The following is a 25,820-nucleotide window of genomic DNA, read 5'->3' as shown; positions in this document are numbered from 1 at the left end:
CAAATCCCAAAGTGGTATAAACCACTTGTTTTTCACTAAAAAACTAATGAGTTTATGCAGTTGAATTTCTATGGTTGCGGTTTTCACCAAATTAATTTTCTCAAAAATCGAGCCCGAAAATGTGCCATTCATTTTTTCTAGCTCATAGGGATTTTGATATCCCCTCAATAGATAACTGATTAAGGGCACCTGATATACACACTTGAGGGTGCAGTCAGTGCTTCCTATTTTTTTTTCTCTTCCAACAACTCCAAAAATTCACCGATAAAAACACGAAAGCCAAATCGAACATCTTCACGTATCGAAATTACTGCAACATCTCTACTGCACCATTCCACCCCCAGAGATTACGAAAAGGAAAACTTACGGAAAAACGCGTATTAATTTCCCATTCAACACCTCATTTCCATCGAAAACGAAAGCGATCGTAAATAAGTAACAATTCCATACGAGCCTTCCGACCAACCCGTCGGACGCCAGTGCGCGCATGTTTTACAACGTATTTATTTATAACTAAACTGGATAGAGGTGATGCCCGCCTTCTCCCGAAAAAACACAGGAACCACTCAAACTTCCCAGAAACAGTCCGAACTCCGTGCTCCGTCGAATTTCCGACGTCTAAACCATGTGAAAACCGACGTCTTCCGTCTGTCATGAGCGCGCTCTAGAGCGGTGCGAGAATCCGAATTCGCCATATTAACAATGCTGGATATCTTCCGCGGCCTCAAGTCCCTTATACGAGTGAGCCACATCCACATAGACTCCCCTGTCTTCCGTTTACACTACTCCCTTACCGTGCTGATCCTCATAGCCTTCAGCCTGATCGTAACCACCAGACAATACGTTGGGAACCCCATAGACTGCATCCACACCAAAGACATCCCGGAAGACGTCCTCAACACCTACTGCTGGATCCATTCCACCTTCACCTTGGTGGAACCCACCCAGTCCAACAGAAACGGAGGTTACCCAGGGTTAGGAACCACCACCCAAGATAGAGAAAAGAAGTTGTATCGGTATTACCAATGGGTTTGCTTCTGTTTGTTTTTCCAAGTAAGTAAGAGAGTGAATTAAGCATATTGAGGGCAACTATTTTTAACGTTTATATACACACATCGCCATTAAGATTAACTTTACAATGCCCGTGAACATTGTGATATTTCGTTTGTTTGATTTGGGAAATGGTAAAAAGGAAATTTTTCCTTGTTGAAACAGCTTCAAAGTATGCATCGTTGTGATAGACAACAGCATAATAAATGGATGTAAACATATGTCTGCATCTCAATTATATGATCACAGGCATCAATTTCGATAAAACGAAAACAATCAATTTGTGTCAATATTTAAGGAAATTAATTGGTGCATCATTTAAACATCAGTCTGTTTTCGCTTCATTTACAATATGAAAGAAGTTTAAATTAGCTGGTACAACACATTTTTTAAAAGATAGGTATTATTGTATATGAAATATTCCGTGTTCCCGTTTTCAGTATTTTACGATGTTTGAAGAAGTAACTAGTCTACGGAATCACATCGATGATTTTGTCATCTTCGAAAATACTAATTGTTGTTTGTTAGTAAATCTTTGTTTGCAATAATCTCTCCTTGTAATTGATAGGTAATCCTTTTATATATCACGAGATGGCTACATACAAGAACTCAGCGATCTCTCAAATTAGGAAGCAAAAAATCATTGAGAAAAATTTTCATTCTTTTCGAAAAAAACAATGGATTGCCAATGATTTTTTATTGAAAATATCCATCATCAAGTTACTCAAAATAATACTGATCAAAACTAAAAATTTATGTTCTTCGCAAGAGGTTAGTCTCTACAAATATTTGACATTTTCTAAATTTCATTCGACATATTTCATAAAAATATTCATTCAATATTTATTCGAACCTTTCAAATTATACACATGTATAGATTCTTAATTTTTGAACTCGAATACGCTTGTTATATTCATTGAACAGTTTCATTTCCATCTTTGTCATTAATTATTTTTTGCTTATGATACAAAAATTTCAATGATCTTATTCATTAAACCAATTTCTCTGGCATCATCACTGTATAATTCAAAAAAAATTGAAACTAGCGAAGAATGCATGACAGTGTTGAATCCAACAGGTGTCCGATTGGGAGGGGGTAATAACCCCCCCGGAGTATGTCCAATACCTCTACGAAGAAAAAACGATATCTCATAATCGAAACGAATTTTTGACTACCCCCCTAGATGTCGAAATTTTCCCCCGGAGAACAATACTAAGTTAAGGGGTCTCATTAAATTCTTAAAATAATGGGGACATCTACATTTTTTCAAATGTTGAGTTTTCAAACCGAAATTAGGGCTTGACTTGATATTCAAGCTACTTGACTCGGGCTTGACTTGAAATCAAGTCAAATTGACTTGGGCTTGACTTGAAATCTAGTCGAGTCCAGGTCAAATAGTAGTTTTTCAATGTCAAGTATTTATTTATCAAGTACTTGACTTAACATTGAAAAACTATTACTTGACTTCAATGATGATTCAAGTAGCTTGAATATCAAGTCAAGCCGTGAATCTCTAACCGAAATTTTTTATGGAAGTGCAAAATGCATTAGTTTAGTTTCCACTGAGGGGAATCCTTTTAGTCGAAATATTCAATATTTACAATGATTCGCACACGGAATATACCATATTGCATTTATAATACAAAATTTATTTTTTGTCCATCTTAAAAATATAAAAACTTTTTAACAAATGACATTCGAATTTCTCGTGACTCTATAGACTCTAGAGGACAGTTAGGAGGGCTTTTGAGTAGATGAATTACTTTTATCTACCCGAATCTAACCAGTAAAAACAATTTTTTTTTTGAAAATTTGACTCCATTTTTAAATATAATCGTCTTCAAGAATGATAAATGTACTTACTCCAACGCTCTTCTAACTTTTCTTTTTGCCTTTTCTGTAGAAAGCTTCGTCTATGCTTTCGAAGCATATCTATTCCTTAAAAATAACACCTATATTCAGACAATATCTCCGAATTATTGAAAAAAACACATTTTCAAATCTAAAATCAAAAAAGAAGAATTTCCAAATAGTTCATGAAGCAAAACTAATAAACCAAATCTGAAAACACCATATTTTTCAACCTTGTGTGAACAACATACGAGTGCCTGAAATCATCAATTCTGGTGTTTAAAATCTCATAAATCACGATGACAGATAAAGATAAATTCACCACAATGAAAATGATATGTTTATATCTTAATCATTCAAGAAAGACGATTATTTGCAATCCCAATAATTCTTTGTTAGGTTCCGCAGAAAATCTGTTGTATTTTTATCTGCCGGACATTTAAACTTAAGTTTACATGGGCGTTGATTACTCATGATATTATTTTTGAAGTCTCTGTTAAAAATAAATCACAAAATCAATAGGAAGGCGAATCAGTCGAGTACAATTTCTATTTGCATAAATAGCAATAATCATGGTAAATGAAATCCTGATTGAGGAAGTACCTACTAGGTATTATGATTCGTAATTTGTATGAATTGTAATTTGCTTCATATTCCTAGTATACCTTGTAGGTATACTAGGAATATGAAGCATGATTCAACTTTTAGTACATATAGGTACGACACTAATAGGTTATTTATGCAATTTTAAAGAAAATTAAGGAAGTCTGAAAATTGTGAATGCACATTCATTCATACGCCAATAATCTCCTGACTTCTGACTGCCTTCATATTTTTTTGGATATGCTGCTAGAATTTTATATGGTTCCGAAAACGTTATAAACATGAAGTTACGTGGGAAGCTTGAAATGAAATGAAATGTACAGGGTGGGCAAATTTCGATGTTTTAGCACTACAACTTTTGAATCAGAGGAGATAAAATCTGATACCCCAATCTCGTTCTCTTTTTCTGAAAAAAACTAATAAGAGTAGTATTCAGTTTTGGACACCTTATTTTGTTTTCGAGTTAAAAGCGAAAATTGGAAAAATGGCGATATCGAAAAAATATATACACTGTGTACGTAAATTATGGAAGAAATTTCATTTTTAGCTAAACAGACCATTTTAAGAAATATTCCTGAAACACGTCGATTTTTTATTTTAATTTACCGTATTTTAAAATAATGATCTAATATACAGGGTGAATTACTTTCGAGTAATGACATCACCGTCATTTTTTTTTAAATAGATCACCCCCATTTTGTCTCGATTTTCGGATTACTCTAGCTGAGCTGATTCTAAAAATGTATCACATGTTGATTTCAATTGGTACAGGGTGGACAAAAATACAATCGTTTTTCGTGTGCTCATAAAGTAACGCGTAACATTCTCTATTAGTTCAATTTACAATATTATCAAAAATACTTATTGTCTAGAGTCAATTGATTTGAATGTAACACCCTGTAGTTTGCTACATTTTTAGATTAATAAAAATGATGTTTCCAAACATATTAGGTACTTGTGGTCTAGCAGACAGAATATGAAAGAAATTATTTCATATTCTTATACATTTTTATTCATCTAAAAATGTAACAAACTACAGGGTGTTACATTCAAACCAATTGCCGCTAAAATATAAATTATCTTAGATCTTATCTTATCTTAGATATCTTAGAGTCTCAATATTTCTATGGTTTCAAGTGTTGACGGAAGGAGACTACCTACTTTTATTACAAGAAGTTCTATTTTTCTGTGCTCATCAACAATTGGAACCATAGGAATATCGAGAGTCGAGAATCTTAGATGAAAAAATGTTTTCGACCATTTTCTTTTATTCATGTATATTGATTATATACAGAGAGGGCCATTGAAAACGAAACAGCGGCTCTGTAAGTCGGCAGAACCGAGTTATATAAAAACGCTCGGACACGTCAACAACATTTTCGAGGGGGACATCGTTCGCGATGAAATTCACCCGAAATACATTCCATCCCTCGGAGCTGTGACCGCCACCCCTAAATTTTTAAATGGCACCATATGGCAAGTGATACCTCATTTGAAAGGTAGTTTCCTTCTTAATATCAAACAACAAAAATAAATTAATTCTATCGATTCGTTTTCGAGATATAGGAACTTGAAGTTGGGAAATAACTTTTTAATCACTCAATCGTTACCATGAAGAGCACTTGAAATTTCAACAAGTTTTTAGATAGAATGTTTCCTGGAAATTGGATTGGAAAAAGAGGCGCTATAGGGTGGCCAGCCAGATCTCCAGATTTAACCCCACTCGACTTTTTCCTGTGGGGTCACTTGAAAAACAAAATCTAAGCAACCGAACCAGAATCTCTGGAAGATTTACGACGTAGAATTATTGAAGAATGCCGTCGAATAACGCCGGAAATGCTACGAAATGTGAGGTCTCATTTTGAACAGAACTTGTACTATTGTATGGAAATGGGTGGTAAACAGTTAGATCATTTAATTCCTTGACAATGATAATTATCTTTAAACAGTTGCAATGTTAGATCTTATTTTTATTGATTGAGTGAATAAAAAGTTATTTCCCAACTTCAAGTTTCTATATCTCGAAAACGAATCGATAGAATTGATTTATTTCTGTTGCTTGATATTGAGAAGAAAACTATCTTTCAAATGAGGTATCACTTGCCATATGGTGCCATTTAAAAATTTAGGGGTGGCGGTCACAGCTCCGAGGGATGGAATGTATTTCGGGTGAATGTCATCGCGAACGATGTCCCCCTCGAATATGTTGTTGACGTGTCCGAGCGTTTTTATATAACTCGGTTCTGCCGACTTACAGAGCCGCTGTTTCGTTTTCAATGGCCCTCTCTGTATAGTATATTGACAAACCATACGATGTTGTATATTTTTCAAATTTTGCTTTCAAAAAATGGCACATAAATCTAGTGTTCCATTAAAGAAAACTACTTTGGGTCAAAGCTTTGTAATTAAATATCCTGCTAAAAAGAAGGGCACCCCACTGGATTATACTTAAAAAAGTGCCTTAATAACGTTTTAATTTCAGAGCTCTCTCATCAATATAAGCGGAGATATAATTTTTTTCGATATCGCCATTTTTGTAATTTTCGCTTTCAACTCGGGTCTCAGGAACAAAAGAAGGTGGCCAAAAATTAATATTACTCTTGTTAGTTCATCAGAAAAATAGAACGAGAATTGGGTATCAAATTTTGTCTATCTCCTCTGACTTAAGTGACTGTAGTGGTAAAACATCGAAAATTGCCCACCCTGTACACGTAAAATATCGACCCAGTCGCATCTGTAATCACAGAAATATTGGCCTATTTTTTCTGATGTTGTGATTAATTTCAAGTTTCAGACGAAGCAGAATTGTTATTTTATATCTACACTCAAAATATCCTTTGGTTTTGAGCTCACGAAAAAATTGGGTACATCTTTTTCAATATTTTTTTTTAATGTTCTCTTCTCCTGAAGATGTCATCAGCTTAAAATTCCGCACGAAATTTAAACTTTGAACTTTTTTTCGATATTCTTGAATTTCCTCCAATCCCATTCGCATCCAGTTTTTTCTGGAGTAAGTCCACTTAGCCCTTGAAGTATCCAAAAACGTAATAATCCAGTGGATTCAGATCAAGGGGCCTCGAAGATCATGTAGCATGTAGGTAACCCTAGATGACACCTTTATTATGTCAATGAAATGCATATTTGTTTTAAACCTAAGAATTTGTCTATGTTAAAACTGTGAATCTGAAAAAAATTCTAATACCAGAACAGGAGACCCTTTCCCTCCAAGTTAATGAAAACCCTCGAAAAATTATGGAAATGTAAATGAAATTTTTTTTTGCAAGTTTATTTGATACTAACCTACTTCATATTAATAGGTACATTTGACAGCAACCTACTCAATTCCCACAACAATTTATAACGTCTATTAGTTTAAAAAATTTTCAATTATTAATTACTACAGTATGGTTTTTATGTACCTGTCTGCGATATATGTCTAGACGGAATATATTATCACCATTCACTAGAATTGAAAGTTATAATTGATTGTATTCAGGAAGTGCCATTTAATCATAGATTTCACCACGAGGTCTTTTTCCATAGCGTAGGAGATTGAGTTGAAAAAAATATGATTCTTTGATAAAAATATTATATAAGAAGACTGATCTTTGCTTTCGAATATCTTCGACAATCTCGTTAGAACCGAGTTTATCCTCAGTCTAAATCTTGCTTAAAAATTAAAATTAAGTTTTTCTCTCTGGTAATCGTAACCGTTCCTAAATTGGAGATACAAAGGAAAATGAGAGATTCCTTCAATAAATTAAGAAAAAAAAATCCTACAAACATGGCCCCACAAATGCTTTGTTTTCAAGATACAGGATGTCCCACTTTTTTGTGATGATTATACCAGTTTATTGGATATTCATTAATCTCTGATATACAGGGTGTTTCCTAAACATGCGGCAAAAATTCAGGGGGTTGTTCCTTGGACTATTCTAAGAATATTTTGTCCTTTGATGATTTTTGAAAAACCTATTTGTTTCGAAGATATAGGGGAAACAAAATTTCAGATAATAACATTTTATTATGAAAAATTACATGAAAATTCAACTCAACCTACAAAAACTGTTGAAAATGACCACCTCTAGCCAGCATACAAGCATCCAATCTTCTCCTCATTGACTGCCGAACCCTTTCAAAAACACCAGGATCATTTCTTATTAAGTTACACCCAGCAATGATCCGATTTCGCAAGTCTTCCACATTTTCTACTGGACTGGTATAAACTAATGATTTTAGATGGCCCCATAGGAAATAATCTAAGGGGTTTAAGTCCGGGGAACGAGCAGGCCATAAATGAGGTCCACCTCTTCCAATCCAGCGATCTCCGTATGTTAATGTTAAAAACTCACGAGCAACCAAACTAAAATGCGCTGGTGCACCATCGTGCATAAACCACATTGCATGTCTTATTGCCAATGGTACATCCTCCAAAAACAGAGGTAACGTTTGTTCTAAAAAGTTGCGATGCACGTCCCCGGTAAGTCTTTCTGGTAAAAATATCGGCCCTATTAGGCAGTCACCCACAATACCAACCCAAACATTCAATGAGAACTGATGTTGAAAACGATCTTCAATTACCTCATGTGGATTTTCGTCGGCCTATACATGGTTGTTATGAAAATTTCTTATTGCATTTCTTGAGAAATTCGCTTCATCGGTAAAAAGAATCAGCGTCAGTAATTGAGGAATTTGAACTAATGTGGTTAAAAGCCATTGACAAAATGCAATACGTGGGGGAAAATCAGTAGGAATAAGTGCCTGAACGCGTTGCATATGGTATGGGTATAACAAATTGTCTTTAAGAATTTTCCAAACAGTCTTATTACTCACATTCAAAGTATTGGAAATTTTTCGAGTAGAAGTACTAGGGTCTTCTTCGATCATGTCCAGCACATTCTCTTCCAGTTCCACCGTTCTTACTGTGTTTGGTTTTCCTGGTCCCCCCATTTTTTTCAATGCGCCTGTTTCATGCAGACGTTGATGAATATTTTGAAACAATTTTCTGTCAGGAATATTACGCCCAGGAAATCGTTCAATGGACAACCTCCTAGCTTTTAATGAATTTCCATCAGCAAGTCCATAAATGAAATGCATGTCAGTCATCTCGGTGTTTGTATAGCGATTCATAATAGTCAAAGATAAAATGTTAATTGCTAATACATCACAAAACGAATTCAAATGAAAACCGGGTTTAATCTGTATTCCTTTACCATCTGCACTTATCAATTTTTAGTCAAAAAACTGGCCGTTTTTAGTAATTGGAATGTTGTTAAACAAATTTAAAAATAAATTGTACCTACTTAGTAAACACAGTGCGGTACGCATTTTTATTTAAACTATTATTAATTTTAAAAATATGAAAAATGTTGTTCGCCCTGTATCTTCGAAACAAAGAGGTTTTTCAAAAATCATCCAAGGACAAAACATGCTTAAAATAGTCCAAGGAACAACCCCCTGAATTTTTGCCGCATGTTTAGGAAACATCCTGTATTATTCTTGATAAAAATATGAAATAAAATTTTCGCATATGGTTTTGTTATCGAGATATTAGACTTCAAATTTTCTGCATGTCATAACTTTTTAACTTCAATACATAATATGAAAATATAAAAATAATGAAATCAAATGTTCAAAAATACAGGCTTGGCAACGCAAAGTAAGGGAATCGTATACTAATTGTCTGTTTTGCCTATTTCGAGTGCATTAATATTTCGTTCCAATAATTGTTCCTGATTATTAATTTATTAGGGAATCTTCAGTTATACTCTCGACAAGTTTTAAATGCTTTGCCTTTACAGAACCCTAAACAAAAATTATATCTGCATATTCTTCTTTAGGAAACTGAAATTCAACAAAAAGCTAAACCAACAAAGCAACTTTTTATTGGTAAACAAATATTGTTCTGTAATCTTACTCAAAATTTCGAACGGTTATATTTAAGGAACCTCTACTCGGGTTTTGTCCAATTTACGAACTTAAGAGGGGTCTTCACCATTTCAGCGATCAGTTAAAAATTTAGTACGTTTTATTTTACGCTAGAGACCATCGATTTATATGAGGTTTTTACTATTATTCATTTTAAAAAGTTCGTTTTTTTTATAATTTTTTTGGAATGAAAAAAAAAATGTTTTTTTTTGAAAAATAAATATATGCATGATATAACTTTCCCAACAACATTTTTTTTAATGAATTTTCACATCACAATATTGTCGAAGGCTGAAAATGCGTTTCTTCTGAAATTAAAAATTGAGACGTAAGAAAGTATTTTGAATTCTTGCAAAATATGGTAGAAAAGACGCAAAATCAGAGGCTCCTTTGAGATTGCTTCACTCAACCCAAAAAGTAGTGAGATCTCAAAAACGCTGAGGAGACAGGATCAGTTGAACTTTGGCAGATCACGAGAAAGTCACGTGGTATGTACCGTGGGATTCGTGATCCAAATCTACCTTGTAAATTTTAAGTTTCTAGGTCTTTTCGTCATTTCGTTCATTTCCATGTCGATCGTTTCACCAGAAACTGTCATTTTTTGACAAGTGACAAATTTAATCTACGCCATTACTAAAAGTGGAACGATACACGAATTTTTGCCGCATGTTTAGGAAACACCCTGTATATTGGGTGAATAAGTACCAAAACTTAGAATTAATTTATTCACTATAGCTTAATAACTGGATCTTTTTAATAATTTGGATTACGAGAGAATTGTTTGAAATTTTTTATCGAAACCGATAGCATATACGACAAAACAAGAAGAAACGAAAAAGTGTAGTACTGGATCAAAAGTTCTTTTTACATTTTTTTAACTTACAGGGGTCCACCAAGAAAAATTTTGGAGTAAAGAAGCGGGTATGTTCCAGAAAAATTTCACCTTGTATATGTGCATTCAAAATTAGCAAATCACATGATAAAAACTTCATTTGGAATATCTGAGCTGAATTAAAGATAAATATCTTGTGGAGGGAAGGTGCTACGAGCGAAAAAAAAAATGCAAGTTTAACACTCTGTATCTCGAAAACAAAGGGTTTACCCATGTTTGTAAGACTTTTTTCTTGAATTGATCCGAGGAATCTGTCATTTTTGTTTGTACCTCCAATTCAGGAACACCCTGTATGATATTTTTCTCTTCGAGGGGGGAAGTATCAAAATAAGCGAAATTAATGAATCAATTTTTGGTCAGTCTGACAAAACTCATCAGCATCACGTGGAAGGAACCTCACCGAAGAAAAAAAATTTCATTGTCTTGAATTTTTTCCATTGAATAATCAACTAACGAATTCTCTGTTCCCCTATCGATCTGCAGAAAATTATATTCCTTCGCAACAACAAACATTTCATTAGATTCTATAAATAGAGATATCCGTTTATATTTCTTAAATTTACGTAATTGTTTTGAACTGAAAGTAACAGATGTCTCCTATTGCATTTCTCAAGAAATCACTGTCTTTGACAGGTGCGATGAATATGATGTTCTTCCGTTGGAGAATTGACATTTTCAATTTGAAACATTCGTAACAGACGTCATCATCGTTTCAACAAATAACACAGTTTAATTTCCAAATACTTTCAGGTTACTATAATTGAGAAGAGAATCTAGAGGGTTTTCCAGTAAGAAGTTTCATTTTGATATTGAAAATAAACGAGTATCTTTCGAGTAAAATCAAAGGATGTTCATTTCATTGTGAAGAGGAAGGAATGCCAACTTCACAAATTCCATCTTCAAGGTCTTTAATCGATTGTGGAGCATTGGAATAGACATAGTTGAAACGTCGTCCATATTAATATTTTCCAATTGTTGTTTATGAAATGCTTAATTCCTAAAATCGACGAGAAATTGAAAAACCTGGGTTTTCGTCAGCACTGGGGGTTGCGGGGGATATTCTTGAGCGGTTTCAATTCTTTATATCACTAACTTGTCTCAACAATACAAATTTTTCCATCAGTTTCACTATTGCCGGACGAGAAGATGCTTCACGACAACCCAAAAGTGCTTTAGTTTTGCAAATGCAAAATTGTCACTATTTTTGTAGCGGATTTTAATAATTTCAATGTATTCTTGAATCGTGTATCGTTCCACTTTTAGTAATGGCGTAGATTAAATTTGTCACTTGTCAAAAAATGACAGTTTCTGGTGAAACGATCGACATGGAAATGAACGAAATGACGAAAAGACCTAGAAACTTAAAATTTACAAGGTAGATTTGGATCACGAATCCCACGGTACATACCACGTGACTTTCTCGTGATCTGCCAAAGTTCAACTGATCCTGTCTCCTCAGCGTTTTTGAGATCTCACTACTTTTTGGGTTGAGTGAAGCAATCTCAAAGGAGCCTCTGATTTTGCGTCTTTTCTACCATATTTTGCAAGAATTCAAAATACTTTCTTACGTCTCAATTTTTAATTTCAGAAGAAACGCATTTTCAGCCTTCGACAATATTGTGATGTGAAAATTCATTAAAAAAAATGTTGTTGGGAAAGTTATATCATGCATATATTTATTTTTCAAAAAAAAACATTTTTTTTTTCATTCCAAAAAAATTATAAAAAAAACGAACTTTTTAAAATGAATAATAGTAAAAACCTCATATAAATCGATGGTCTCTAGCGTAAAATAAAACGTACTAAATTTTTAACTGATCGCTGAAATGGTGAAGACCCCTCTTAAGTTCGTAAATTGGACAAAACCCGAGTAGAGGTTCCTTAAATATAACCGTTCGAAATTTTGAGTAAGATTACAGAACAATATTTGTTTACCAATAAAAAGTTGCTTTGTTGGTTTAGCTTTTTGTTGAATTTCAGTTTCCTAAAGAAGAATATGCAGATATAATTTTTGTTTAGGGTTCTGTAATGGCAAAGCATTTAAAACTTGTCGAGAGTATAACTGAAGATTCCCTAATAAATTAATAATCAGGAACAATTATTGGAACGAAATATTAATGCACTCGAAATAGGCAAAACAGACAATTAGTATACGATTCCCTTACTTTGCGTTGCCAAGCCTGTATCGAACCAAATGGTGGTATTTTTGAACATTTGATTTTATTATTTTTATATTTTCATATTATGTATTGAAGTTAAAAAGTTATGACATGCAGAAAATTTGAAGTCTAATATCTCGATAACAAAACCATATGCGAAAATTTTATTTCATATTTTTATCAAGAATAATACAGGGTGTTTCCTAAACATGCGGCAAAAATTCAGGGGGTTGTTCCTTGGACTATTTTAAGCATGTTTTGTCCTTGGATGATTTTTGAAAAACCTCTTTGTTTCGAAGATACAGGGCGAACAACATTTTTCATATTTTTAAAATTAATAATAGTTTAAATAAAAATGCGTACCGCACTGTGTTTACTAATTGGAAGAGGTGGACCTCATTTATGGCCTGCTCGTTCCCCGGACTTAAACCCCTTAGATTATTTCCTATGGGGCCATCTAAAATCATTAGTTTATACCACTCCAGGAGAAAATGTGGAAGACTTGCGAAATCGGATCATTGCTGGGTGTAACTTAATAAGAAATGATCCTGGTGTTTTTGAAAGGGTTCGGCAGTCAATGAGGAGAAGATTGGATGCTTGTATGCTGGCTAGAGGTGGTCATTTTCAACAGTTTTTGTAGGTTGAGTTGAATTTTCATGTAATTTTTCATAATAAAATGTTATTATCTGAAATTTTGTTTCCCCTATATCTTCGAAACAAATAGGTTTTTCAAAAATCATCAAAGGACAAAATATTCTTAGAATAGTCCAAGGAACAACCCCCTGAATTTTTGCCGCATGTTTAGGAAACACCCTGTATATGCCTGCATACATTTTTTGATTTGTCGCCTCGTGTTTTGAATCACCTGTATGCAGGGTGCAATTCGCGCTCAGAAGCTTTCCTTAATTTCGATAAGCTTTGTTGACTGGGTTACACGGAGGAACTAAATAACTGCAAACTGAACTTCCCCTGTTTGGCATGAAAATTTGCATAGGAAATGGCAGTTGAATAGATATGCACTTATACTGCGGTCAGTTTGGCTATCATAAAGCCAATTTTCAAAACAAATGTCCATATTATTCACTTAAAAAACCTTTTTATTCAATGGAAATACGTAACTACGTTCTTCATAGATTGCATAAACATGAATGCCGTCAATTTAAAAGGTTCATAGATGCAGTACGGCATAAAGAATGGACGAAAAATTGCACATATTTCACAATAGTTTATTATTTCCTCATATCTCGAAGGAAATCATCTTAATAAAATTCAATAAAAAAATTGGCCTGTGGTTTGAATCGTGAGTTATTTGATGTGAATTTCGAATCAAATATTCAAAATGTCGGCAGAACCTTCAAATATTTTTTTTCGGCAACCGTCCGGGAAGTGCTCACTTCCCGGACGCTTTTTCTCTGAGAAAGTAGCATTTCCCGAGCTAGTCCGGAAAGTACGTACTTTCCGGACTAGGCAGGAAAAGAATAGAATAGAAAAGAATAGAATCTATAGCAACCGAGATAACGGCTGGCAGTTCATATGAAATTAGTTGTCAAAAATTTGCATGTTTTTTGATCGCAATCGCAATAAAATATGGAAAGCAGCAGCGATAGTGTTATTTTACATGGTTGCCGAAAAAATATTGTACGCAACACGCCCCAAAATGGTTTTTTTGGACTCACAGACTTCCAGGACGAGCGTAAGCGAGTCCTGGAATTTTGTCTATTCGTCCAAAAAAACACTATGTTCCGGACTTGTTACGTAAATTACTATTTACCTGTTTTCGTAACTCGTTTTTGATGTTCAAAAAAATCGAACTGAGTAATTCGCATAGAAAATTCGCGTAGGATGTGTTGTACCATTTTGTGTTTCATTCAAATTGCAATTCATTTGTGAAGACATCAGTTTTGAATTGACTATATCTACACGGTGTTCCTAAATTGAAGGTACAAATGAAAATGATAGATTTCTCAGATTTCAAGAAAAAAAGTCCCATAATATGTGTCCCCAAACACTTTGTTTTTGAGATACATATGTTAAAGTTTGAGTTTTTTTCTCATAGAACCTTCTCTTCACAAGATAATTAATTAGAATTTACCATAGTAGATATTCCAATTTTCATCATGTTTTATGCTAATTTTAAATGCAAATCCACAGAGTGATATTTTTTCTGGAAGGATGCCTGATTCTTTCCTTCAGAACTATTTTTTGGTGAACCGCTGGTAGTTTAAAAAATGTAAAGAAAAACTGGTCCAATACTACACTTTTTGGTTTGTTATAGTTTTATCGTATCTGCTATCGATTTCGAGAAAAATATTTCAAACAACTCTCTAGTAATCCTCAGGAAAATCCAAATTACTATGGAGATCCAGCTAGTAAATGAATTAATTCTAAGTTTTGGTACTTATATACCCACTCTGTAGCGAAGATTAATAAAGATTAGATAAACTGATATAAGCATCGCCAAAAAGTACGACACACTAGAAACACCCTGTATCTCGAAAACAAAGCGTTTGTGGGCTTATACTCATGGGACTTTTCATTCCTAAAATTATCCAAGGAATCTCTCATTTTCCTCCGTAACTCTAATTTAGGAACATCCAGTATAAGGTGAGAACAACCGAATTGGTAATAAAAAAAATATTTCGAGTAATTTGGTAATTTGGTTATCAAACTTTTTTCTCACATTACAAATATGAGTAAACGTTGTCGTCAAAAAATGTTTTTGGATTACCCCCCCCCCCCCAAGAAAAAAAAAGATCTACGCCCTTGGTTTCAGCATATACTCGCTTAGATCTATGCGTGACAGTTATCTTTATCTACTCTGTGGTCTTATTTTAACTGACACAAACATAACCTATCTAAATTTGAAAATTTAAAAACAAACATCTGTTGAACTTTACGGTACCAACTATCAGTAATTATTACTCAACAAAATGAATGCTACCAGAATAGGAACACCTAGCGGTTCCAATATAACAATCAATCGTGAGCTTCAGGAGAAACTATACACGAATATTGCTCTCCTAAATATAGTCCATGAACCTTCTACTGAATTTAAGACTGTTTTCAAAAAAGATATGTTTGCCAAGAGCAATAAAGCAGCTTTCTTACATGTTATCCATTATTTATTAACTGTTCTGAATCCTCAAATGGCGAAAGAAAAACTGGTTACATGGCCCACAGGTAATATAATAAATCGAGAGAATAAATTTAGAAAAGAAGTACTCCAATTTCTATCTGAGCTAAATAAGACATATGAAGATGCTGATTTACCCGTAATGATGTCCTCACATCTACTTGCCCCAGGAGGCCATAGATTCATCCATTTCATGTACAAATTATCTCAACTAGTATTATTCGAAGATTTGAAAAGAGAATACCCTGTGGAACTGCTACACAAACCTAAAGATAGTAAAAATGAAGAATTAAATGAGAAAGTATATCAAAACCTTATGAAATGTACTCAAGAAATAAATAATGAATCAAGTAAAGCAATCGATAAATTCTACAGAAGCTTTGAAATGTTCAAAACGGAAGCTGAAAAAACTATAGAAGAAAAATATACAGTTCATCAAGAATTGAAGGAAATTAATGAGGAAATCGTAACTGAGGAAAGTAAGCTTATGGAACATAAATTATCAGATGAAGAAGTGGATATAAAATTAAATGAGATACATGAAAAATTCAAAACAATTGAAAAAATCAATAATAATTATAACGAGTGTAAAAATCTTATAGGGCATTTAAAGGAAAATTTTGACGATAGAGAAACATTAGATCTTGCAGAAGCACTGAAAATAACTGATATCAATTTGAGAAGAAAGTTATCAGAATTGCCAGAGTTTGATATTCATGAGTTGGAATCACACCTTCAAGCGTTAGAAGAAAGAAAAAAAGAATTACAACAAATTGAAAAGCATTTAAAGTTTGAACAAGAATCATTTGTTGAAGCTCTGAATATGTCAGAAGTTTTGTTGAAAGATATTCTCGAAGAGCTCAAAGATTGAAATTAGTTTAGAGGAAAATAAGCAATTGTATATATTTTTGTTGTAGATTATATGTATATTTATATTCCTAAGTTTTCTGAATATAGAAAACGCTGCTTGAAATCCTATTTTAGTTTTATGCATTGAGCCAGTGCTTTAATTCATTTCAAAACAATATGAAATGTGCAGATACATATTCACAATTCCACATCAAATGTTTGTGCCATTTCATGAAATGCAGATTTGCATAAGAAAATTCTAATATTACTTACTCAATCAAGTCAAAAATATTTCTATTATAATTTGAGTAGTTGAAAGTTGTGAAGTTTAGTAATTTAATAAAGTTATTATATAAGTTGAAGAAGAAATATATCTTCTGAAATTATTTCCATGTATCTTCTCCTGTATCCAGTACTTTGTTTTTCATATCTTCTCTATTCGTATCATACGAAATTTATGACTCTTTCTGGACTTTTTTCAATTAAATCAGACTAGGCGATACTGTTGAAAATCGAAAATTGAACTTAATCACATGATTTCTACTTAAATAGTTTCAAAAATTAAAAATCTTTATTCATGTCATTCCCCATAATCATCAGATTTTCACTATTTTTACCTAAAGGTAATATGAATCAAGTTTATATATATTTAATGTTAAACCATATTGAATGAAGTCACTTCCACCAAAATGAATTTCTGTTGAAGTTGAGATTTATAGAAGATTTTTTTCAATTCTTGTGCAAGTATAACTAAGTATACTTTTTTAGCTTACTTCACCTAAGTAGTGAGTACTTACTGGACCAACTCAATAAAAAAAAATCAATATCCACAAAATATTTTCTCAAATTATATTTTCCTGAAGGTAAGACTTTTTTCATTTAAACGTTCAAAAGAAAAAATGTTTTAACGAAAATAGGCTGAGGAACGTTTAAGCCTCGTTCAACTTGCATATGGACGCATCATTGAGACTCCCTAGAACAGCTAAAATTAGTTTTTCCGTGTAAGAATTATTCATTATAACTGGAGGAGAGAACATGACATAAATATCAGATTTAGCGGCCGATACATCAGTAAATATTACTGTTTTCATATCTGAATCATCTTAGGAAAGTTATTTATTTGATGGATACGTGTTTATTTTAATTATCGAAAGCTCTTTTCAAATGGAAACGAATAAAACCCATGCGTTTATGATTGAAACAAGTGATTTTATGATTTCGTGTGAATATATATGGATTGAGATCGTTTTCACTCCTAGATTTCATGGATTTTCAGTTATAGAAAGCTAGATGTCCTTTCATAACTTAGTAAAAAAGTAAATCTTAAGTTTTATATCACTTTTTGAAAATTTGGTTCCTGACACCATATCAGTGATTTTCTGAAATTTTTCATACCTAGATTAGATTAAGCAGCATTGAGGATTGAGAGGGTTGGCTAGAGTTCAAAGCCATTCAGTCTGTCTACGATTAACCGTTAATTACTGGTTAAAATTTACAGGCTATCCTATTTTATACTCCCAGATGGATGTGGAAATCTTGGGAAGGTGGAAAAATCCACGCTCTAATGATGGATTTGGACGTAGGGGTGTGTTCGGAAATAGAAAAGAAACAAAAGAAAAAACTTATGATCGACTATCTCTGGGAGAACTTGAGGTACAACAATTGGTACGCATACAAGTATTTCTTTTGCGAAGTTCTGGCCTTGATAAATGTTGTAGGTAAGTTCAAAATCTATACCTGGCATAATATAAACACATTGAGAATATATTGCATTATACAAGGTGTCGCGAAACTATGGTGCCACATTGAAATTGGAAAATAAATGAGAAATTCCTAATATATCTTTTCTCAAATATCGTTCGTTGCAGAGATACATATAGTGTTGAATATGAAAAATTAAAAGTAATTTATATTAATTTTATTCAAAAATTATAATTTTCAAAATTTTCCAATTAAATTTGAAAGAATTTTTGTACTCAATATAGGTGTTTTATTTAGAAAAAAAAATCACACGTTCAGTTGCAACCAGTGGCGTACAATAAGGGCATCATGGTCCCTTTTCTCCCCTATTTTTTAGGCCACTGGTGAAATCAGAATAATTATGCATTTTCCACATTTACCAAAAATTTTGATTAAAAAATGTATACTTGTTTGAATCCGAGAAAACTAATAGTTTTCAAGATAATTCCGCTTTAATGAATATAAACATATAATAATTATAATAATAAAACCGTCTTTATTGATAGTAATAAATTTGATCGGAGCAATAAATTGTAAAATGCCAATTACTAGTACAAATAACAACTGGATATTCAACCAAAAAAAAAACATTGACACTTTCACATGTATTTCACAAAACTGTTTTCTTGCAGAGGTACAGAAAGCAGGTATAAATGAAACTTTTCTAAGAAACCTCAAATTAAATTTCCTCAAAAGGGTTAGGAGCTTATTGTTTCCAAAAAAATAGTGGACGGTTCGAACAGTTTATCAGATAAAATTATTTTTAATAAATTGTTCAATAAATAACTAGTCGTCTATTTTCATTTTTAATCAATTGCCATGACTCTTTTATGTCAATGTGGCAACTGATTTTGTTTTTCAAAATAAATTGATTACCCATTGCAAATAGGGGAGAAAAGAGACCATGATGCTCTTTTTGTACGCCACTGGTTGCAACTGAAAACGTGATTTTTTTTTCTAAATAATTAAAGCACCAATTGAAATATTAGAAGACAGATAAGTCTTTTTACGGCGAATCTTCTGTTTCAAATCAGCACCATAGTTTCACGACCCCTGTATAAATCTTTCACTAACCGTTTATCTTGTATTATTATTAATCCGATAATATACTTATTTAATCCAATATTCTATCTTCCCTATTAATGAGTAATAAGAGAGGTAGAGTTGTAAAATACCTATGTCATAAAATGTTTTTAATCAGTTGATCATTAACCTCAACAACACTAAAGAAAGATGAACAATATTTTCGAAAAAAACTTGTTTTAATTCCTATATTCAAATCTAGCTAATTCTAAAGGGTATATTTTTAATCAATTTAAAATAAGTTGTGCGTCAGTTTGCTCTTCGACTGATACACTATTTTTTTCTTTGCAGGTGACATCTCTCCAGAGATTTACTGCTAAGAATAATTATTGAAAATGGAAGTAAGTAGGGATTTTCAAAGAAGTATAGTTTAGGTAAATAAAATTTTTTGATTACCATCCCCAACTCAAATGAGTTCTTCATGTCAGCATTCAATAATTTCATTATAATCGATGATTATACATTTTCTTTTTCAATACATAACTAGAAAAACTTCATTTTCATTAGATTCAATGAAAACTAATTGAATATATGTCTTCATGCCAAAAAAATATTCCTCTTGTCACTATTTTTCGCTATTGTTCATCTATCTTGATTAAGCATATAATTGTATATATTACATTGCAAATGTAATTAACTTTTTTGTATAACAGAAAAAATAGTAATAAGTTTATTCAATATCCTTAAAACTGTCAGGATATAAAAATTTCGGATAAAATAAACAACGGCAACAATTAGTATTAATTGTTTTTTTAATTTCATCATTCAGTAACTAGATTGTCTATCTATTCACTATTTGTTCATTTTCATTTATGTTTAAGTGTTTGAAATCTAAACTAAAAAGTACAAAAAATGAGTCTTTCAACACCTTCTTTATGTGTACGAGTTCCTACAATGAGTTATAAACAACAAATATTATAAATTATTCAATAATTTATATCGGAACATTTAAAAAACGATAAAGTAATTGTTAACCCTCACTAGAAAATATCAGTAGATAACACATCACTCATAAGTCCCGGGCCTGGCACACAGATGACACCGCCTTTTCTTCTCATTGGCACCAAATTCTCAAAATTTCGGAGAACATCGAGTGAAGTCTAGGACGGATATATTGAAGTTCAAGTGAATATTCATTTGTAGATATTAAAAATGGATAAAACCTAGTTTCGTATCTGGACAATGCTCCTTTATTGTCACAAATCGATCGAAACAATGGTCAGATTGAAAAAATTGCGTTTTCATGTGTTTGACCACCCAACTTATTCTTCAAATCTAGCTCCCCAGTGATGACTGCCCTTTTGCATACCTCAAAATAGCGCTCCAAGGAAAGAAATTTGGCTCTAATGTTGAAATTTCGCACTACCCAAAACACAGCGCAAAAATTTTAAATAATCAACTGCATTTAAAGTGAAAAAGCACATACCATATAGCTTCGGTGTGTGCGTTCCTGCTACACCATATTCCCTCGCGAAATTATTTCGCGAGAGAATTTTGCCAAGTGTAAACGTAGCTTCATGAAGGTAAAGAAGAATGTTTCTACAAAAAAGGTATTAAAAATAATTGGTGCTTTGAAGTGCTTGTATCACTTTTGGAGGTGACTTTTGGCGAATAAAGTCAAAGGAAAGATCTGTTTTTACTGTTAAGGCTCGAACTTATTGAGTGAAGTGTTACATCAACAAAGATCTGCTTCATTGAAGTTTCAAGCCAGAAAAATTCAAATAATATATGCCAAAGAGCTTTATAAGTTTATCTTTTGGATTTTCACAGTTTGATTTTTATCTGATCAAGTTTTAAACGTACTTTCATCTGACCTTATCGAACCCAGCTTAACTAAATATACGAAAGTATATTCACAGACTAACATATATGTAGTCTTAGGGCCGCTGCCAGACATTTCAGCGCCCCATCAAAATACAAACTTTACCGCTTTGGCTAATTTATATGAATTTTCTTTAAAGAAGCCTCTGCTATTCATCCCAGGCAGCTTTTCAATTTCATATGAAATCATATTTGTCGATATAAAATCTTAAAGGTGCAAAAAGTCTTTTTTATTAACTGACTTTGCGCCCCTACAATTTGACGCCCCGGCAAAATGTCCGGTATGCCGCTCCTGGCGACGGCCCTGTGTAGTCTTAAAGAAGGAGCTCGCCGTTTTTATGGAATTCTTGCTTGAAAATAAAACAATGCTTCAATATTTTCCAGATATAGCCACTCGTGACTTACATTCACTTTACAACCGAAATTTTTATTGCAGGCCAAATGTTCCTTATGGATAAGTTCTTCGATGGTGCCTTCCTCACCTACGGTCTCAGGGTGATCGAATTCTTGAATAGTGACGATGAAGACCGTGCGGATCCGATGGTGGAAATCTTCCCACGAATGACAAAGTGTACTTTTCGAAAATTTGGAGTTTCCGGCGACCTCGAGAAACACGATTCACTATGTATTCTACCCCTCAACGTGGTCAACGAGAAAATATACATTTTCCTGTGGTTCTGGTTCATAATCTTGACTGTCCTGACAGTGTTTGTGCTTGTGTTCAGAGTGATAATCATCTTTTCGCCTAGAATGCGGGTGTACCTCTTGCGCATGCGATACAGGTTGATCAGAAGCGATGCAATCGACTTGATAGTTAGACGAAGCAAGATGGGGGACTGGTTTCTATTTTATATGCTAGGTGAGAACGTGGACTCGGTTATTTTTCGCGATGTACTGCACGAACTGGCGAATAAGCTGGCAAGGCATAATTTTCATCATATATCCGGATTTAAGAGCGACATGCAGGAACCTTAACACATAATCTTTAGTGAAAAATAGCAACCCAACTGCACAGTGACTTAATAAAACATAATGGCGACAATACGTTCAAATTGAGCCTAAATATGGCGAATGGGACAGGGCTTAGCCATGTAATTCAAGAATACGATTGACTAAACTGAACTGTCACTTCGTCAAAATAAAAATAATTGGGCCTGATAGATTTGTATATAGAACAAATTTATTCAACTAAAGAATACCTACTAAAGTGACTACTTGATAAAATGAGCCTTACATTCTCAAAAATCAGGTAAACGCAGAATATAAACAAAAAGTCGCCATGTTTAGGCTCAGAAACCGGCAGCCAATCAAAAACGAGACCGCTCGTGTAGCCACTTTTTTTTTATTAAGTCACTGTACCCAATCGCAAGAAACAAATATGGTTCTTCTGTAAAAGCTCAATTTGATGGTAACGGCCACTAAATTTTCCTAGTGATGATTTCCAGGAATAAAATCGAAAGGTATTATGTATAAGATTTGTATGGAATCTAGCCGATTGTTTTACCAATCCACAGTAACACAAAAGTCAGAACATACATTGATTTATTCTTTGTAAAAAAGTTTTTATATATTCCAAATGACAATAAAATCTCTATCAAAATATCAATATTCTCCTTATAATAAAAATATACTATTCGAAAAATGAAACACTGCCTCATATAGCACCCTCAAAATATACTTTTCAAAAGTTAGGGAACTTAAGAATAAATTCATATATATCTTTTGAAATCATTGTTTCAAGTAGCATAGTAGAGTAAGAAAAATACATTTCAAAATATTATATACGTATGTTGTTTGGAAAATTCAGAGCTCCCTAACTTTTGAAGAGCAGTATATACATATTACTTTATATTATTTTGTTTTAATTACTCCGAATTTTTTCCATTTACTTGTGATGTAAGTTTTCATAAAGACAAAAATATAATATAATAATTTGTTCAAATTTTATATTTTAATAAACATTTTTAAATTTATCTTGTAGTTTAGTTTACATAATAAAAATAATGAAATCAAAACAAAGTTTTGCTGGAATTTCCAACACACGAAAAATATAGTGATGGGCAGATACAAACATTGTTTTTGAAAATTTTCCAGGATTGAATTGATTATTCAGAACATGAGTTCCAAATTGAATTGTTTTACAACATGAATTCAAGAGCTGAAGGAAGGCATCGATACATATAATGAAGCGGTAAAAACCGATGTGTCTTCATATTATATGTATAAATTCATCAAAAAACGCTGCAAATGTTATACTATGGTTCATTATTTTCACTCAAATCACTCATGGATTTGAACATAGGACCTCTGTGTCATTGCCCATTGGTCAGCAAGACCAAACAAAAATATTAATTTAGAAATTATGTACAGAAGAAGTTAACATAGGTAAGGTTGCCTTCCAGTGGGCGTTAGGTGTTAGACAGTTTCTGCATGAATGCTTGTAATTCGGCAAGCTAACCAAGGGACTATCATTCTTTGTAGGTAATTGCGTGATTATTGAGATCATATAGAAAAAATATATTCAAAAAATAATAACTACGAAACTATAAGTGCTAGGTCTTAGCAGTGGAAAATATTGTATCAATACATTTCTAATTCAATGTTAATCCATTAAGTTTTCTAGGAAATAATTTTTTAAATTGAAACACTCATGAACTCATGAACATTTTAACAATGATAATTCTTCAAAACTTCCAATAATAAAAAAGTGTTACTCTCAAATTTCACAAGAATAAATATTTTTTTGTGAATCAATCTGAAAAAACATTTGAAACATGTCCATATCATTCATTTCTTCAAGAAGAATTTTTTTAAAAAGTGATATTTGGTCTACCCATCTCTAGTAAAATATCATCCCTACCTTTTATTGATTGAAAATAATATTAAGGAATAAAATTTACAAATAACTTACAAAATATGCTGTTTGAAACATAACAGTTACAAAACTGTGGCTCCCTCAATAGGATCTTCTGAATGGTATTTCTTGACGTGACTAGTAAGATTGTATCTTCTTATAAAACCTTTCCCACAATACATACATCTATGTGGTCGTTCTGATGTATGCACCATCATATGATAGTTAAGGTGTAGGATTCTCAGGAAAGACTTGTTGCAAATCTTACAAGTATGAGGTCTTTCGCCGGAATGGATTTGTTCATGTCTTTGAAGGTCAATTTTCTTTATGAAAGCTCTATCACATTGCTTACAAGCAAATGGTCGCTCCCCTAGAAGAGAGCCTCAGTTCATACAAATTTTATTTCAGATTATATGCAGTTACCAGTATGAATTTTTTTGTGGCGATCCAAATGACATTTTATCACAAAAGTCTTACCACAAATTTCACATCTATAGGGTCTTTCTCTTGAATGAGTTCTTAAGTGATAACTTAATCCTGTAGGATGACTGAATGATTTTCCACACTGAGTACATAAATATGGCTATAAAGTAAGAATTACTTGAGGATATACTTTCTAAAGTGACCCTTAACTTCAAAATTACCTTAATTCCATTATGTCTCCGAGAATGAAGCCTGAGGTTATTGGATGATGAAAAACTTCTCTGACATTCTTGACATTGAAATTTTTTCTCACCTGTATGAACTTTAATATGTCTATTCAGACATCCTTTTGAATCGAATCCTTTTCCACAATCATTACAGATAAATTTTCCTTTATTCTCATGCCTTTTTTCATGAGCTATCAAAACATATTTATTTTTGAATAATTTATTACAGAATTTACAGTTACTGAATTGATAAATTTCATTACTTGTGTTCCTAGTTCTTTTCTTGCTTATTTTCGGTGTAATATTTTCATCTTTATTTATAAAATGATTATCATCTGAATCTATTTTTTCACTCTTTTTTACATCATTATCACTTTGATTCCAATCACTTGTGAAAAATGATAAAGGCAAGTCATCCTCACTTAACTGGTGGTCTCTTGTGTTACATGTGTTTATTGAATATGATTTTTCCACTTTTACAGTTCTGAAAAGTTCTAAATAGTTTCTATATTTCTTATTTGATCCATCACATAAAACTTTGAATTTATAGAAACTTGTTGCAAGTTCTACACATCTATCACAAATATAATATGATGTAGAATCAAGTACCTACAAAGGATCTCTTTATAGATATATTCATATCGCTTTGAATTATTACCTCAAATCCAACGAGAATCTTCAGAACATTCAAAATAGATAAGTAATCATTTACACATTCAACATTTACTTCTGAAAGTGTTTTTAAAGATTCATTTTGTTCTACACAAATACGGCAAATATAAATTACATTATCCATCTCTAATTTAATAAACAATATCACAATTTACAGGAAATGCAGTTTCCAAGAAAAATGTTTGCTTGTAACACCCAAATCTTTTTGTATCGATTGAAACATTTTCATTTATTATCAATTGAGACACACATCTTCAGGAATAAGAAGAGGTGCCTACAATTGGAAAATTTTTGAAAAACATCCACTTGTTTGTTTGAAAAGGAAACGTTTCAGAACAAATGTCATAACATAGCCCAAAAGATTTTAGGTTAGTCAAATTATTTGAACTAATAATGATAATATAATTATTTTTGTAATTTGGATGTTAAAGTGAGTAAATAAATAAATAATAAATAAATAATAAATAAATGAATAAGTATATATTCGATATATTCAATGTTCTGTGGTATTTACTATCTATTCTCGAATGAATA

The 25,820-nt window shown here is 32.6% G+C and overlaps 3 protein-coding genes across 5 annotated transcripts; 2 read left to right on the top strand and 1 right to left on the bottom strand.

Annotated features, from left to right (window-relative positions):
• Nucleotides 1-401: 401 nt before the first annotated feature.
• On the top strand, nt 402-23,083 carry LOC123680015 (innexin shaking-B). Of its 3 annotated transcripts, none has more exons than XR_006747476.1 (4): nt 402-1,053; nt 17,965-18,184; nt 19,581-19,663; nt 21,547-21,675. XR_006747476.1 is itself a non-coding variant. In XM_045617657.1 (4 exons), the coding sequence occupies exons 1-3, from the start codon at nt 703-705 to the stop codon at nt 19,607-19,609; spliced, it is 600 nt and encodes a 199-aa protein (XP_045473613.1). In that variant the 5' UTR covers nt 404-702; the 3' UTR covers nt 19,610-19,630; nt 21,547-21,679. The 3 variants fall into 3 exon arrangements, 2 of the variants coding, with proteins under 2 accessions (XP_045473613.1, XP_045473604.1); XM_045617657.1 differs by having other exon boundaries at nt 404-1,053; nt 19,581-19,630; nt 21,547-21,679; XM_045617648.1 differs by lacking the exon at nt 19,581-19,663 and having other exon boundaries at nt 437-1,053; nt 21,547-23,083.
• Nucleotides 15,316-16,837, top strand: LOC123680029 (HAUS augmin-like complex subunit 6). The gene has a single exon (XM_045617671.1). It carries the CDS (start codon nt 15,415-15,417, stop codon nt 16,486-16,488), a length of 1,074 nt encoding a protein of 357 aa, XP_045473627.1. The 5' UTR covers nt 15,316-15,414; the 3' UTR covers nt 16,489-16,837.
• On the bottom strand, nt 22,636-25,632 carry LOC123680005 (zinc finger protein OZF-like). The gene is made up of 4 exons (XM_045617636.1): nt 25,273-25,632; nt 24,609-25,223; nt 24,388-24,547; nt 22,636-24,334 (listed from the first exon to the last, which is right to left on the bottom strand). The coding sequence occupies exons 1-4, from the start codon at nt 25,408-25,410 to the stop codon at nt 24,048-24,050; spliced, it is 1,200 nt and encodes a 399-aa protein (XP_045473592.1). The 5' UTR covers nt 25,411-25,632; the 3' UTR covers nt 22,636-24,047.
• Nucleotides 25,633-25,820: the final 188 nt, after the last annotated feature.

This window comes from Harmonia axyridis, chromosome 1 (genome assembly GCF_914767665.1).
Source record: "Harmonia axyridis chromosome 1, icHarAxyr1.1, whole genome shotgun sequence".
Taxonomy (NCBI): Eukaryota; Metazoa; Arthropoda; class Insecta; order Coleoptera; family Coccinellidae; genus Harmonia; species Harmonia axyridis.
This window is presented reverse-complemented; position numbering and strand designations above follow the sequence as displayed.

Coding starts and splice junctions, on each gene's coding strand:
- LOC123680015 (XM_045617648.1), top strand. CDS start 703: ATGCTGGATATCTTCCGCGGCCTCAAGTCCCTTATACGAGTGAGCCAC. Junction 1,054..17,964: donor GCTTCTGTTTGTTTTTCCAA/GTAAGTAAGAGA, acceptor TAAAATTTACAG/GCTATCCTATTTTATACTCC. Junction 18,185..21,546: donor GGCCTTGATAAATGTTGTAG/GTAAGTTCAAAA, acceptor TTTTTATTGCAG/GCCAAATGTTCCTTATGGAT.
- LOC123680029 (XM_045617671.1), top strand. CDS start 15,415: ATGAATGCTACCAGAATAGGAACACCTAGCGGTTCCAATATAACAATC.
- LOC123680005 (XM_045617636.1), bottom strand. CDS start 25,410: ATGGATAATGTAATTTATATTTGCCGTATTTGTGTAGAACAAAATGAA. Junction 25,224..25,272: donor AGATTCTCGTTGGATTTGAG/GTAATAATTCAA, acceptor GATCCTTTGTAG/GTACTTGATTCTACATCATA. Junction 24,548..24,608: donor GGAGACATAATGGAATTAAG/GTAATTTTGAAG, acceptor CTTACTTTATAG/CCATATTTATGTACTCAGTG.